This window comes from Martes martes (assembly GCF_963455335.1).
Source record: "Martes martes genome assembly, chromosome: 1".
Classification (NCBI taxonomy): Eukaryota; Metazoa; Chordata; class Mammalia; order Carnivora; family Mustelidae; genus Martes; species Martes martes.
The window spans coordinates 65,125,499-65,140,280 of NC_137888.1; the positions used below are offsets into that span (position 1 = coordinate 65,125,499).

At 40.1% G+C, this 14,782-nt stretch overlaps 1 protein-coding gene across 1 annotated transcript in view; it reads left to right on the forward strand.

Annotated features, from left to right (window-relative positions):
- Positions 1–6,559: 6,559 nt before the first annotated feature.
- The window catches only part of CFAP91 (cilia and flagella associated protein 91), a gene marked incomplete at its 3' end in the record, with an annotated part of 127,579 nt that continues 119,356 nt past the window's right edge, over positions 6,560–14,782 (forward strand). Inside the window, 4 exon segments of the mRNA XM_080800349.1 lie at positions 6,560–6,781; positions 12,985–13,061; positions 13,784–13,941; positions 14,665–14,748. Of these exon segments, the coding sequence (XP_080656475.1) occupies positions 6,658–6,781; positions 12,985–13,061; positions 13,784–13,941; positions 14,665–14,748 (443 nt within the window). The 5' untranslated portion in view covers positions 6,560–6,657.

Here is a 14,782-nt window from a genome sequence, read left to right on the forward strand (position 1 = left end):
TTAAGTACATATTGTGAATTTGTAGTTGATGTGCTATGATCTTGTCATACTCATTTTGGTGCCCCAAAAGTAGTTAGCAGATGGTAGACACAGCATAAAGTTTTATTCAGACAAATTATTCCCAAGAAAGCTTTATTTTGCCCTGTTGCTACAAAGAATCTTGAAGTATTTTTCCCCCGTAGATCTATTTTAAATAAGGAGAAAAACAAAAAAGTGTTGTTTGAACTGATGTTTCCCTCCAGTACTGTCCAATAACTCTCATATTGGCACTGATAATTCTTTTTTTTTTTTTTTTAAGATTTTATTTATTTATTTGACAGAGAGAGATCACAAGTAGGCAGAGAGGCAGGCAGAGAGAGAGAGAGGGAAGCAGGCTCCCTGCTGAGCAGAGAGCCCGATGCGGGACTCGATCCCAGGACCCTGAGATCATGACCTGAGCCGAAGGCAGCGGCTTAACCCACTGAGCCACCCAGGCGCCCGGCACTGATAATTCTTAATAGAGAAACCAGATTTGTAAGATGAGCTCACTTAGAATGTATAAGCAGTTGAAATGGGAGCATAATCTTCAGCTGTGATGTCTTCCATACATGAAGAGTTTGTGAACCTTCATTTGGTCTTCATAGCAGTTGAGCTTATTATTTACATTATAGATGAGAACATTGAGAGATGGACATGATTTGTTCAAGGTCACATAACTTGTAAGTGGTAGGCCTGAGGCTCAACATCTTCTCCCTCTAAGGTCTATGCTCTATCTACTATCCCACTTAATTTGTCTAAAGGCAAGGTGAATATTTCTTATTTTTAGATTAATCATTGATTTCTATTTAATCTGTTACTGAACTTTTGTGTCTAGGAAAACAACAAGGAATAAAAGAAAAGTAAGAGAATTTAGGGAGTTAAGAAAATTGAGATAAATGGTAGATGTAGATTATAGACGAACATACTCAAACAGTTTCTGCAATTGAGAAAAGATTTTTCTTGCTCACTGTCCTTCCTTGCTTCAGTGAAGAAAGGATACTGCAGTGACAACACTCTGTGACTTCCTCTGGGTTAGATAGTATTGGCAAGCCTCAGGCAAAGAAGTTGGGTAGCAACAGGCTGTGTTCCAAATATTAGCAAGATCTTAGTTTCTGGGGTGCCTGGGTGGCTCAGTGGGTTAAGCCTCTGCCTTCGGCTCGGGTCATGATCTCAGGGTCCTGGGACTGAGCCCAGCCCGACATTGGGCTCTCTGCTCAGCAGGTAGCCTGCTTCCTCCTCTCTCTGCCTGCCTCTCTGCCTACTTGTGATCTTTATCTCTCTCAAATAAATGAATAAAATCTTTTAGAAAAAAATCTTAGTGTCCTCCCTGAGCATTGTGACTTTTTTTTTTTTTAAAGATTTTATTTACTTATTTGACAGAGATCACAAGTACGCAGAGAGGCAGGCAGAGAGAGAGGGGGAGGCAGGCTTCCTGCTGAGCTGAGAGCCCCACACGGGGGCTCGATCTAGAGACCCTGGGATCGTGACCTGAGCCGAAGGCAGAGGCCTTAACCCACTGAGCCACCCAGGTGCCCCATGACTCTTTTAAAAGAAAATTTATTTTATTTAAATTCAATTAATAAACATATAGTATATTATTAGTTTCAGAGGTAGAGTTCCGTGACTCATCAGTTGAGCACTGGTGCTTAAAACCCTCCAACAACTGGTTCTTCACGATGAAATATGCTCCTGCCCTTGAAAAAAAAAAAAAAAGACCAAAAGATAATCCTTCCAAAGGGAAATATTTAGTTATTTATATCCAGCTACTTACCTCTCGTTTCAGAATGGTACTGTTACCCTACACATGTAGGTTGCTTTTTCTTCTGCCTTTTAAGTTATGAAGAGATAAGCTTTAAGGTTAATGATTGGTTTTAACACAAACACCACTTTTTACTTTTCTTACTCAGTCTAAGTGTCTTTAGGCTTGTGGGATTGTTAGAGTAGGTGGTTAGTTAGGTTCTAACAGGATCCCTGGAGGCCAGCACTGAGGAAGTCATGGCCAGCTACTGGGAAAGTCAGAGGCCCCTCCTGGCAGCACTCCACAAGAAGCCAGATCTAACCAGACAGGCCCAAGGTGGTGGACGCCATGACAGGGAACCCCTGACCAAATTAGGAAGAAAAACTGTGAAACACTGCTTCCCACCCCAAGTAATAAATATTTTGCCTCTTGGTTAATAACGGTTACTAAAAGATAGAAACCAATACCCCCATGGCACGCATTGCTCTATCGTTCTTGCTCTCTTATCGCCACAGGGTACTTTTTACTTTAATAAACTCTCCCGCTTCTGTTACTCATCCACTGTGCTGCCTGTCTGTCCTTTAATTCCTTCTCGTGACAAGACCAAGAACCTTGTGTAACTCCTTCAGTTCTGGCTGGGTCATTGGCTCAGGAACCAGGGTCTCTCCCATTCACCCAGCAACAAGATGGCCTTAGTCTTAAAGGAAAAGTAGGAGTATAAAACAATGACATTTTGTGTTTCCCATTCTCCCCCAAGAAAAATCTCAAAAACCCACTTCTCCCAAGAAAAACACGACAGTTTTAGAGTTGTAACTGGAGATTAAATTGAGAGAAGTTGGCACGTGGAGACTAAATAATGAAGGATTAGATGAACCATCTGTTTTACGGAGCAACTCTGAGGTTGGTTTGATTAGCATCTTTCATTTCAAGTTCTTGCTTCCAATTCTGATTCTAACCAGCAATATTTTACTATTTTAAACTCGTGGAGCTCTTTGTTATTGCTGTTGTAATTGCTATATTAATAGGCAGCTAAGGTTGAAATGGTGACTATAATGAATTTATTTATAGTAGAGTGAATATGTTATTGTGTGGTACTGAATGGAAGCATAACCTATGAATGCCACCAAGCCGTCATTCTGTGGATGACAGCCCTGGTAATGTAACAAGCAACTAAGGGAATGCTTTCTAAAATCCAACCATGATGATAGTGCTTAGCTATTTTTTATGCCTAACTAATTCCACGTGTGAACCCTTTACCAAGCAAGGGTAGGAAGTAGATGTTGGTAGAGGAGTGACACCATATGCTGAGAGAGAAGAATTACAAGGCTTGAATTCTCACTTCTCTAATTAGTAAGTTCAGAGGTAATTTTGTATAGTATTTACATTTCTGCCTGTGGGGAAAAAAAACTTTCCAATTTCCACAGGTAAATATGGGCTATATATCATGCTCTGTAGCTTTTTAAGAACTCTGAAGGGTTTGAAACTTTACCCTATTTGCCTACTACAGTCCCATGAATGCTAGTAGAAGCCAGCAAACTACTAGGTCAGAGGTAAAGGGTAATTTATTACTTACAGCTGTAGCAGCGGTGCATCAGCATTTTTGTGTCAGTTCACTGAGCCCTAATTCCCACAGGGTGATGTGAAGAAGGCCAAATGACATCTGCATACACACTGGGTTACATTACAGGAAAAAAATAGTGAGCTTAGGAAACCCAAATCTTTACTAATGGGTGGTAAGAACGTTTGCCCTTTGCTCAAAGGGAGACTGTTTTTTTCTTTCTAAAGGTTTTCATTTATTTGAGAGAGCACGAGAGAGCGGGAGCATGAGTAGGGTGAGGGGCAGAGGGAGAAGCAGACTCCTCACTGAGCAGGGAGCCCGATGTGGGACTCAATCCTGTGACTCTGGGATTATGACCTGAGCCAATGCCAGATGCTTAACCACTGAGCTGCTCAGGAGACTGACTTCTAAGGCTCTAAGCAAACCTGCCCTTTGCTCTAGAAGTGCACATTATCTGTACTGTCCAAGGTTGTTTCCTACCCAAAGGAACAAGGGCAGAGAGTATCCCCCTTAAAAGATAAGCAGAAACATGGCCAACTGTCTTCCAACATGGCAAAGTATAACTTTAATGATTTTTTAAAATTAACTAGCACTCCTCTACAATATGAAAGTTACAAGTAAACCACAAGATACCATTTAATTTCATAAAGTCTGCACATTATTTCTTGCTGTGTAGTATTACCAAAAACCTAGTGGTAATAGATGTTTATTATCTCGGTTTTTATAGTTAGGAATCTAGGCATGGCTTAAGTAGCTCCTCCAGAGTCTCAGACTGCAATGAAGATATTGGGTGAGACTGTGATCTTATCTAAGGTTCTAATGAGGAAGGATATGCTTTTAATCTCACTCAGGTTGTTGGCAGAGTTCAGTTTCTGGAGTGGCAGGACTGAAGGTTTTGGTTGCCCTCAGCTTCAAGAGGCTCCATTCCTTTATGTGGGATTCCCCAACATGGCCACTTGCTTCCTTCAAGCAAGGGAGAGAGTAAGCAACTCCAGTAAAATGGATCGTACTGTCTACATAAGACAATCACATAGTCACGTATATATCATCACATTTGATGTATTCTATTGGTTAATGTCTTCCAGTGTATTTATGGAAGAGGCTGGTTGTTGACTACTGAAGATAATTTATGTGATTCAGTGAGGAGAAGTCTTTCTAAGGAGGGGATATTTTAGCTGAGAACTCAAATGATGAGGAGTCAGCAGTGAGATGGGCGACAAGGATGAGGAACATTCTGGGAAGAAGGGACTGAAAATGGGAAATGTAGCTATGCCCACAGACAGAAAAATATTATTATACCATTAAACATTGTATTTTGTTTCTGTGTCTGTTTTCTCCATCATTCAGTAAGCTGTACAAATTATCTCAGAATCTTCAACACCTATTTTATAGTAGCTAGTAAATTTGTTTAATAAATGGATGGATTTTTCATTTACGAATCATTTTATTAAGTTTTCATTTATCAGAAACTTCAGAGATACAAAATAATCATGTGAAAGCCTGCACCCACAATGAACTCACAGTTGTGCGGAGCAGAGCTGCAAATAATTACTAATTCAAGGTGGTCCATGCTATTGGTACTACTATAGTTTTGGAAGAAAGAATGAAGCCTCAATCTTTTGGGGGGATTTGAGAAAACTACATAAAGTTAGCACTGAGTCTTCAAGGATACCTAAATTAGTTGGGGTGCATAATTAAGAAAAGGCATATTAGGCAAAGGAATCAGCTTGAGCAAGGGCTTGGGAGTGACAAAGCATATGGCTGGTTTGTAAAACCCCCAAGAAATTTAGGAGTAAACAAAACCAGGAGCATGTGTGGAAAAAGGGATAGCAGGCCTGTAGGCTTATTCAGTGTGTCAATGGATCACATCAAAAGGACAAAGAAGTCAACTTTAAGGTGTGCCACTAGCCTAACAGAATTTGAGTATCATAAATAATAATAATGGATTAAAACACATCAGATACGTAAAATGTATGCATTCCTAGTGATACCAACCAAACAAAACCTTACTGGTTAATATTGGAGGTTGCTAAGGCACCAACTCATTTTTCTGAAAATTTACAATTAAAGGGAAAAACCACAGCATTTATGCAGTGTTTCTTCTAGGATCCCTCTATTTCAGGAAAACCAATGAGATGGTGAAAAAAAAAATTTTTTTTTTTTAAAGATTCTTATTTGAGAGAGAGATGGCAAGAGAGAATAAGCAAGGTGTTAAGGGACAGAGGGAGAAGCAGACTCCGCATGTGGGGCTCCATCCTGGACTCCAAGATAATGACCTGAGCTGAAGGCAGGAAGACCCTTAACCTACTGAGCCACCCAGGTGCCCTAGAAAGTTTTTTTTTTAATAGAAGAATCCCAGATAATAAAGAAAATCCTTGAAAGTGTTAAAAATCTACTGTTACAAGACTTAAGAACTATAACAAAATGCAATGTGAAGATTTTTTTTTTTTTGATCTTTTGATAGGAAAAAAAACATTAAATGACATTTTGGCTTTAACCAGGTTAATTTGAATATGTAGTGAGTATTAGATGACATGAAGGAATTATTAATTTTGTTAGATGTGAAGGTGTTAGGTGGTGAAGTTAAAAAATCTATCAGTTTGAGATGCACATTAATTTAAGGGTAAAATAATGTCTGGGATTTGTTTCAAAATACTCAAGCATAGAGTTGGGGAAGGGATGAAATTAGATTGGCAAAATGTTAAGTGTTGATTCTTGGTGATGGGTACGTGAGGGTTATTAAAAGTGGATTCACTTTTGCCTGTTTAAAATTTTCCTTAATAGTTTTAAAAAGCAGAACAAGCCCCGCAGAAAGGGGATGTCCGAAATGAAAGACCCCAAGTATTCTAGAAGGTTCTTTCACAGGGATTTCCGAAAGTTGTGAACTGTAATTCCCAAATCGCTGCTGGATTTGAGCATTGGACTCCGGCTCTCGGGGACCGAACCCAGGGTAGATGGTTGAGGGCCCACGTCAGTTTTGGGAGTGCTATGGGAAGGCAGGACGTCTTTCCCCAGCCCGGCGGCCTCCCCGCCTCAAGAATGCCCTCTTTTCAATCTTTCTTCCTCCGAGCCCCACAAGCCCTTCTCTTTTCCCCGCCCCCAACCTTCCTCTCCAGCGCCTAGCCCCACCCATCCCTTTTTCGGACCCTACCTGTCCTCTCCCACGCCAGGCCCACCCCTTCCGTTTCAAGGCCCGCCCACGTATTCGCCCCGCCCTTCTTCTTGCGCTCCCCGCCCCGCCCCTTATCTCGAAGCTGAGGAGGAGGTTACCATAGCCACCGTGCACACAGCAGCTACGCGTCCCTAGTTGGTCCCCGGCTGGCCGGAGGGAAGAGGCGACACCATGAGCCATGTGGTGACTATCGAGGAGCCCCAGGCCAACCTGCAGGTGTCTCAGACCCGGTGCGGGGTGAGGTCGAGGGCCCGGGGCAACGTCTCTTCCAGTCGACAGTATGATTTTCTGTACGGTAAGGGTGGCACCAGACTTCCCTCCTGAGTTACTGACTCCTGGGCTAGGTGGGCTTCGGGACGGTGGGACCGAGCCAGGAGCCCGGTGAGCGGAAGATGAGCCTCAGGTCAGATCCCTTGTCCGCGGTTATCCTTTGTTGGGTGGGAGCAGCTCCGAGCTCCCAGGTGGCGGTGCTCTCCGTGCGCGTTGGGAGCCCCAGGTGTGCTCAGTGTGTCTGAGCACCGCGCAGGATCATCCGCCTTTACTCTTCGCCAGGATCTTTTCCTGATAATTTGCACAGTCTTAAGCAATCTTTCTAAAACCTGTTCCCGGTGTTTTGTTATCCAGAAAAGTGTGCAATGATTTGCAGAGTTGGAGATTCACTCAAATCCCCACGATGAAACTGCAAAAATGACCTTCCCGCTCCCATTCTCCCGGCAACTCAAAATTTGGCTTTGTATATAAAGAAGTAGCAGTTTATCTCACCTTTGTTTTTAGTTTTATCTTAAAAAAAAAAAAAACGTATTGTTACTCATCAAAGCATTGCTTATAAACTATGTCCACTAGATTCTTTTGGGTCAGTAAAGGCAGGCCCAGTTTGTTTCAATACTATGCTTGTCCGTTAATGTTCTGTTTCTTTTACTGAATCATTAAGTTCCTTGAGTTCTTTAGGTACTTGTTTTATACAGTTTTGCAGGCTTCTCAGCATCAGTGTTGGTACATATGCGAGCTGCTTCACAAAAAACCTTACTGAATTTTGAATTTACTATTATAAGAATTTTAATCAGTTAAACATGATTTTTCTAATTTTGCCCTCATCGATCCCATGCTCTTCACCTGAACCTTGCATTGCTTTTAACCATGTGGTAGCTCCTCTAGGATTCCCAGGATCATCTTTGGATGGGTATCCAGAGGTTACCCATTTCCTGGTATAGGGACTGTGTAATGGTTGCTTGGGAATTATGGGCAGTGGTTTTCTTTATTCACTCTTGGTTTCATCTTGTAAAAATAAGTCTGGTAAACTGTAAAAACATCACGTTGGTTTCAAAGGTAATTTGGAAATTGGATAGACCTCTTCAGTAAAGACAGGCAAAGAATTTATCAAGCTTCTTGTCTCTTTTATCCTTAAAAGTATTGCTTTCTCTCTCTCTCTCTTTCTCTCTTGCAGAGGGATTGCTAAATGTTTCCATGTTCCTTGCAAGGAACAGAAACCCACTCAAAACAGGCCAAATAAAGTTTGGATTGTTCCAATAAAACAGGGAGTCTCACAGCTATTAATGGACAGGAAGCATAGTATAGCAAGGACAAAGTAGAACCAAGACAGGGAAGGTCAGAACTAAGTTGTTGTGCCCTTCTGCCTGATTTCTTGGACCTTATGGTTTTTTACCTTGTTTAGGTTGTCAGATTTAGCGAGTAAAAGTAGAGGATGCACAGTTAAATTTGAATTTGAAATAAGTAACGAATAATATTTTAGTATAGGTTTTTAGCCTTGTGCAATATTTGCGATCTATTTATATAAAAGGTTATTCATTGCCTATATGAAATTTAACTGAGCATCCTGTATTTTAGCTATCAACTCTAACCTTTGCTTTTTTCTGTGCATATGTTTCCTTCTTCCATCTGACAGGAAGCCACTTTATGGATTTCTCTTACTATGATAGGGACTGGGGTGGCAGTCTACATGACCTCTTATCCTAAAGCTCATCACCAATTGTATAGAGACCTCATGTATCTTAGCTGAAAATTGAAGAGAGAAAAAAGATAGATTGTTGACAAGCCAGTGAATTGACTGACGGAACTGTGCTAGTGTTGGTGTGGTGTGGTGTGTGGTTGGTTGGTGTGGTGGTCAGTGGTATACACGTGAACACCTTTCCAGCTTTTTCATGCTTCCCCCGTCCCACACCTCAAACCCAATGGCCTTTTCACCATAGTTAATTGTCTGCAAGGCTTTTGCTCCTCTAAGAAGCTTTGGGTGCCTTCATTAAATGTAATATTTACTCTTCTGATCACTCTAGCAATTAAGATTGATTCAGATACCTTCCATTTTTTGGTATTTTAGAGTTAACATCATTTTCTTAGTAGATTTTACCTCATTTATATACCATTTTGCATTTTACTCAGTTTTTTGGTAAATGCTTTGTGTCTCTCAAGTGCCTCTTGAAGTGACCAGTGTACATTGTCACTTTGCTGAATCTGTACATTATTAGTAGTTTTACTACTGTCCTGATAATGAAAGCCTTTTAACTATATGATACAGTATTTCTAGCTCCCAAAAATGTTTTAAAATGCTTTCTAGATATATCATAAGCTCTTTCCTCCTTTCTTTTTTCCCCCAGAATATGCAATTTTAGTATACTTTTGCCTAAAAGTAATCCTTCTGTCTCGGGGTTTTACACATTTCCTCTCTCTCATGATTACTTGGTTGTGACAACTTCCTAGGCTTGCCAGAACAGTTTCTACAGTATGGTCAAATTGGCTGAGGGGCTTTCCCATGGTTTCTGTGGGAAACTTCCACCCATAAAATTCATGGGTTTTCGATAATATTAGGTCTGGGAGCCAGAAGGATTGGAGTTGAAATTCTGTCAGTAAGTGGCTAACTTCTTGAAGCCTCAGTTTCCTCCCCTATAAAAAGGAGGCCTAGTGCCTACCTCATTGGCTTTTTGTGAGGATTAAATGGAGTATTGCACCTAAAGCACTTAATACCTGTCCAGGAATAAGCAAGTGATACCTGGTGAGTGCTATTACCTGGGCATCTCAGAGGTCTTTCTATTGCCTTTTGAGCACTGATTATGATCACAGTTGTAGGGTATGTTGCAGAATGTAGCCATAAGTCTTACAGTATTATGCCATTATCTTCTATGGATGGCAGGAATGTTTCTATAGATCACATGTCTTTGTACTCCTTATGGGTAGAAGAAGAGAATGATTTATAATTTATTGTTCAGATTCAGGAGAAATGCAGCCTAAACTCATTTAAAATGAACAACACAGGTGGAACCATAGACCCAGTGACATCTTTTAAATCACTTAAAATAAGAGTATGAATAGAAATTTCCTTTTGGGGGCACCTGGGTGCCTCATTCAGTTAAGTGTCTTCCTGCCGTTCCCCCTGCTTATGCGCACTCTCTCTCTCTGTCAAATAAATAAATAAATCTTTAAAAATTTTCCCTTTGTCCCATACTATTCCTAATATATCAGACATGTTGAAGCTATAGCCTTTTCCCCTTTAAACAGGTGCATTCATTCAGCCTTCAGATTCACTAGCCTGTAATTTGGGGCCATAAAATCTGGCCTCATCATTCCTAATCAGCCCAGTTTTCATCACTTCTCAACTTGAATCATAGGTGTGGATTTGGGTGCTGCAGCTGAAGAAGAGTATATCTAAGGGTGATGATTCCCAAATTCATATCACTGGTCCAGACTTCTCTCCCAAACTCTAGATTCTTATATCAAATTGCCTACTTCATTTCTCTACTTGGACATATAATAGATACCTAAGGCATGCTTTTCATGTTCTCCTTACAAACCTGCTCCATCACAGGCTTTCCTGTGTCAATTGATACCAGCCCCATACTTTATTTTTATATTATTTTTTTTATTATGTTATGTTAGTCACCATACAGTACATCATTAGTTTTTGATGTAGTGTTCCATGATTCATTGTTTGCATATAATACCCAGTGCTCCATGCAATACGTGCCCTGCTTAATACCCCATTACTGGGCCAACCCATCCCTCCCCCACCCTGCCCTCCAAAACCTTCAGTTTATTTCCCAGAGTCCATAGTCTCTCATGGTTCATCTCCACTTCTGACTTCCCACCCTTCATTTTTCCCTTCCTTCTCCTAATGTCCTCCATGCTATTCCTTATGTTCCACAAATAAGTGAAACCATATGATAATTGACTTTCTCTGCTTGACTTATTTCACTTAGCATAATCTCCTCCAGTTCCATCCAACCAGCCCAATACATTGCTAAGTCTAAAAATCTTGGAGCCATCATTGTCTCATCTCTCTCTCTGACACACAACATTCCAATCCATTAATAAGTCCTCTCTGTCCAACCTTAAAAATATATCTAGAATCCTGCCCCATTTCATAAGTTCTCTTGCCATCAACATCATCTTTCCTCGAGGCTCACTGCATGAGCCTCCTAATAGGTCTCCCTGTCTTTTCCATTGTTTCCATGCAGTCTCTTCTTCACTGGGCAGCCACAATGAACATTTTATTATTTTTTAAAAGATTTTATTCATTTGCTTTAGAGAGAGAGCATATGAGTTAAGTGGGGAGAGGTATAGAGAGGTAGAGGAGGAGAGTAGAGGAAAAGGGAGAGAATCCCAAGCAAACTCCACACTGAGTACAGAGCCCTATGTGGGGCTCAATTCCGCAACCCCAAGATTATGACCTGAGCTGAAACTTAACCAACTGGGCCACCCAGGAGCCCCTACAATGAACATTTTAAAATGTAAGTCAGATTTTGTCACATCTTGTTTCAAAATCTTACAGTGGTTTCCCACCTAACTCAGATTAAAAGCCAAAGTCTTTTCAGTGGTCCACAAAGCCCCATGTGATCTAGGCCCCTGATAACTTGCCTGACCTTTTATCTACCCTATTTTGCCTCTCTTACTCTGTTTCAATCCTGTTGGTTTCTGCTGTTCTTCAAACACATCAGGCATGCTGCCATCCTAGGGCCTTTGCTCTGTTTCCTCTGCTTCAAATGCTCTTCAGATAACTCTGTAGGTAACTCCCCACTTGCAGGTATCCTTAAATGTCACCCTTTGGGGTGCCTGAGTGGCTCAGTGAGGTTAAGCATCTTCCTTTGCTCAGGTCATGATCCCCGGGTCCTGGGATCAAGTCCAACATTGGGCTCCCTGCTCAGCGGGGAGCCTGCTTCTCCCTCTGCCTCTGCCGCTCTCCCTGCTTGTTCTATCTCTCTCTCTCTCTCTCTCTCTCTCTCTGTCAAATAAATAAATAAATAAATAAAATCATTAAAAAAAAAAAAAAAGAAGTCATCCCTCAATGAGGCCTGGTCTTCCCTGACTATTCTGTGTAAAATTGCAACCCAATCTCCCTTACCTGCTCTTTCCCCACTTTTTTAGTAGCACTTAACTGTCCTTTAATATATTATATAATATGCCAATTTATTGTGTTGTTTATTGTCTCTCATGAAGTTAGGGATCTTTATCTTTTTCTTGATATGTTCCAGGCACCTTGAACATAGTAACCTGTCCATTAATCTTTCTTGAATGAAAGAGAGCTGAGCCTCTTATAGTTTTTCAACCTTGGGGAGAATATTAAATGTCTGCATCCAATATATCATTTTTGTTTGGTAACTGAGGAGTTATTAGACTCTAGGAATTGACTCACAGTATCTAAATTAAATTAAATTTAAATTATTTATAAATCATAATAACAATTATTAATTCCTGTGAAGAAATATGTTGCCAAGTCATATAGACTAGTTGGCCAGGGTATTTGTTTCTCAAGAGATACCTACTTGGGAAATCAAGCCTCTACCTGAAGGTTGCTTATGAATTTAATGTCATGTTATTTCATTTTAAGAGATGGTATAATAAATCATAAATATTATTCATTGCTTTAAAGATATACCTAACAAGCCCATACTTACAATAACAGGGCAACCTTTTGTTGAACTTTGGAGAAAAAACTTTGTCCCATCATCAATATCCTTCTAAATTTAAGGAGTGAATTATAGCTGATTTTATTTATTTATTATTAGAGAATGACATTTTCTTATTATGTTTATCAATTCTGAGGTGACATGTTGCTAAGAGTTTGTATCTTTCCCTTGTACTGAATATGGGAGGTAGTGCTGCAGTGTGTTATTTCTTTCACTTGCAAAGGGGCGTAGTTAGTGTATATATCTTAGAGTATTTCTTGGGCCACCTAGACCCAGAAAGTGGTCTGGGTAAGAGAAAGCGGTCTGAGAGAAAAGACGGCGTGTTTAGGCTCTGGTGCTTGAGAACATATCAGGCCTACTTTTTGCCTTCTAATTCTATAACCTGACTTTGGAATATACAGAGGAGAAATGCATCTAACAGACTTTCACTGGTGACAGAGTAACAGGGCAATGAGCTGCTGTAGAGTTAGGCAATATCTAAATCTTGTAATTAGTTTTCCAATTAAGAAATTACATTTTTTTGCTATTATTCTCAGTCTAGATATATTCCATTCCTTATACCACCTTATTGTTTATTTTGCAGATCCATTGTTTATTGTGTCGAGTGAGAAAGACCATACACAGGCAACTATCCAAGCTAACCTAATTCGAAACAGACTGGTAGGTCTAATTCAATGACTAAGGCCACCTAATGAACTTGAACCATCTAGTTTTGCTAACCACACTAATCAGACTGACTAATCATGAGATCTCCAGTGGATTTTATATTCTGCAGAAATCACTCTGCCATGATTACTAGGGGATAAGACATCTTGATACTTATGGCCCACTGTGAAGATGAATTAACTAATAGTGAATAAAGGACTCATTATAACCTAATTTATTTCAGTGGGAAAAGTTATATGTGCCTGTGTTAAAAGAATTCAACTAATACAGAAACATATATAGTATGAAATAAATTCTAACCCTCATCCCCCTTCTTATAATCATCCATTGCCATCAGTTTCTTGGGTATCTTTCTAGAGATATTCTATTCATATACAATTACCCTTCTTTCTATGCTACATACATTGTTTTTGCACCTTTCAAAATTTATAATAATAAATAAAATGCTTTAGAAAATCTGATGGTGGGGCACCTGGGTGGCTCAGTGGGTTAAAGCCTCTGCCTTCAGCTCAGGTCATGGTCTCAGGGTCCTGGGATCGAGCCCCGCACTGGGCGCTCTGCTCAGTGCAGAGCCTGCTCCCCTCCCCCCCCCTCCCACCGCTGCCTGCCTCTCTGCCTACTTGTGATCTCTGTCTGTCAAATAAAAGAAAATTTTTAAGAAAATCTGATGGTAAGATTTTGTCCTTTTCCTCCCTATCTGCCTGTCCTAATATTAGAGAAAAGTTCCCAGGTTTAGAACGATGTTCAGTAACCTGATCCATTATCCAAGATATTCTCTGTATTGGAGCAAGGCAGACCCTGTCCCACCGTTCATCCGCCGGGAATGGAAAGGACAGGAGGAGAAACACAGAGAAGCCCTCAGGCAGCTAACCACGTAAGTGTCAGGAAGCTTTGCCTGCTAATCATGTTTTTAATGAATGCGTTTTTCTACTTAAGAATTTTTATTCTGCATTTTTTGAAAGTACAATTGTGATGTTACACCCAGGTCAATTGACCAAAAGAGACCTGATTCAGGGGCAAAAGTTATGGGATTACAGTTAATAGATATTCTCAGAAGCTTGGAGTGAATATATATATTAAATGACAATTTGCCACCAGAGGTAAAGGTAGAGGTGACTGAATTTGTTTCTTTGATCCATCTTAGAAATTGCAACTATACCCTTCTGCTAGTAGATTTGCAGCCAAAGCACATTCAGAGACAAGTCTCTTGGATTCTTTATTCTTTTAATTATTTACTAATCATGCCTAGTAAGTTTAAAAAGCTACCTTTCAGCCTGGACATAAGAAGTTTCTCTTAAAACTCTGTTATTCCTATATACTATTAATTAAAAGTGTACATTTTTGTATGTGAGATTTCATAAACCTATTTTTTTCTTACTCTTCCTTCCTCTTTTTAGCTCCTGGTTTCCTGGCTCAGGGAAAGTAATTATTATGTAGTCTGAGATGTAGGTCAGTCAGATGCATGTTATAGATGACTTTGCTCTCAGTCTCAGATACTCTGTGCATCTCCCACTTTATAGATGTAAAAATATGAAATAGAAATTATATTTGAAAATTACACGTTAGACTTTCATAATGTTTTTCTGCTTCATTTTAGAACTGGTGAGTCTTTTCAGATGACTAAAGAGGCTTATGAAGATCCTGAAGTTACTGGAAGGAATCGCTACAAATATTTTGAAAGGTAAAAAGTAATTACTAATGAAAATGAGCCCTGA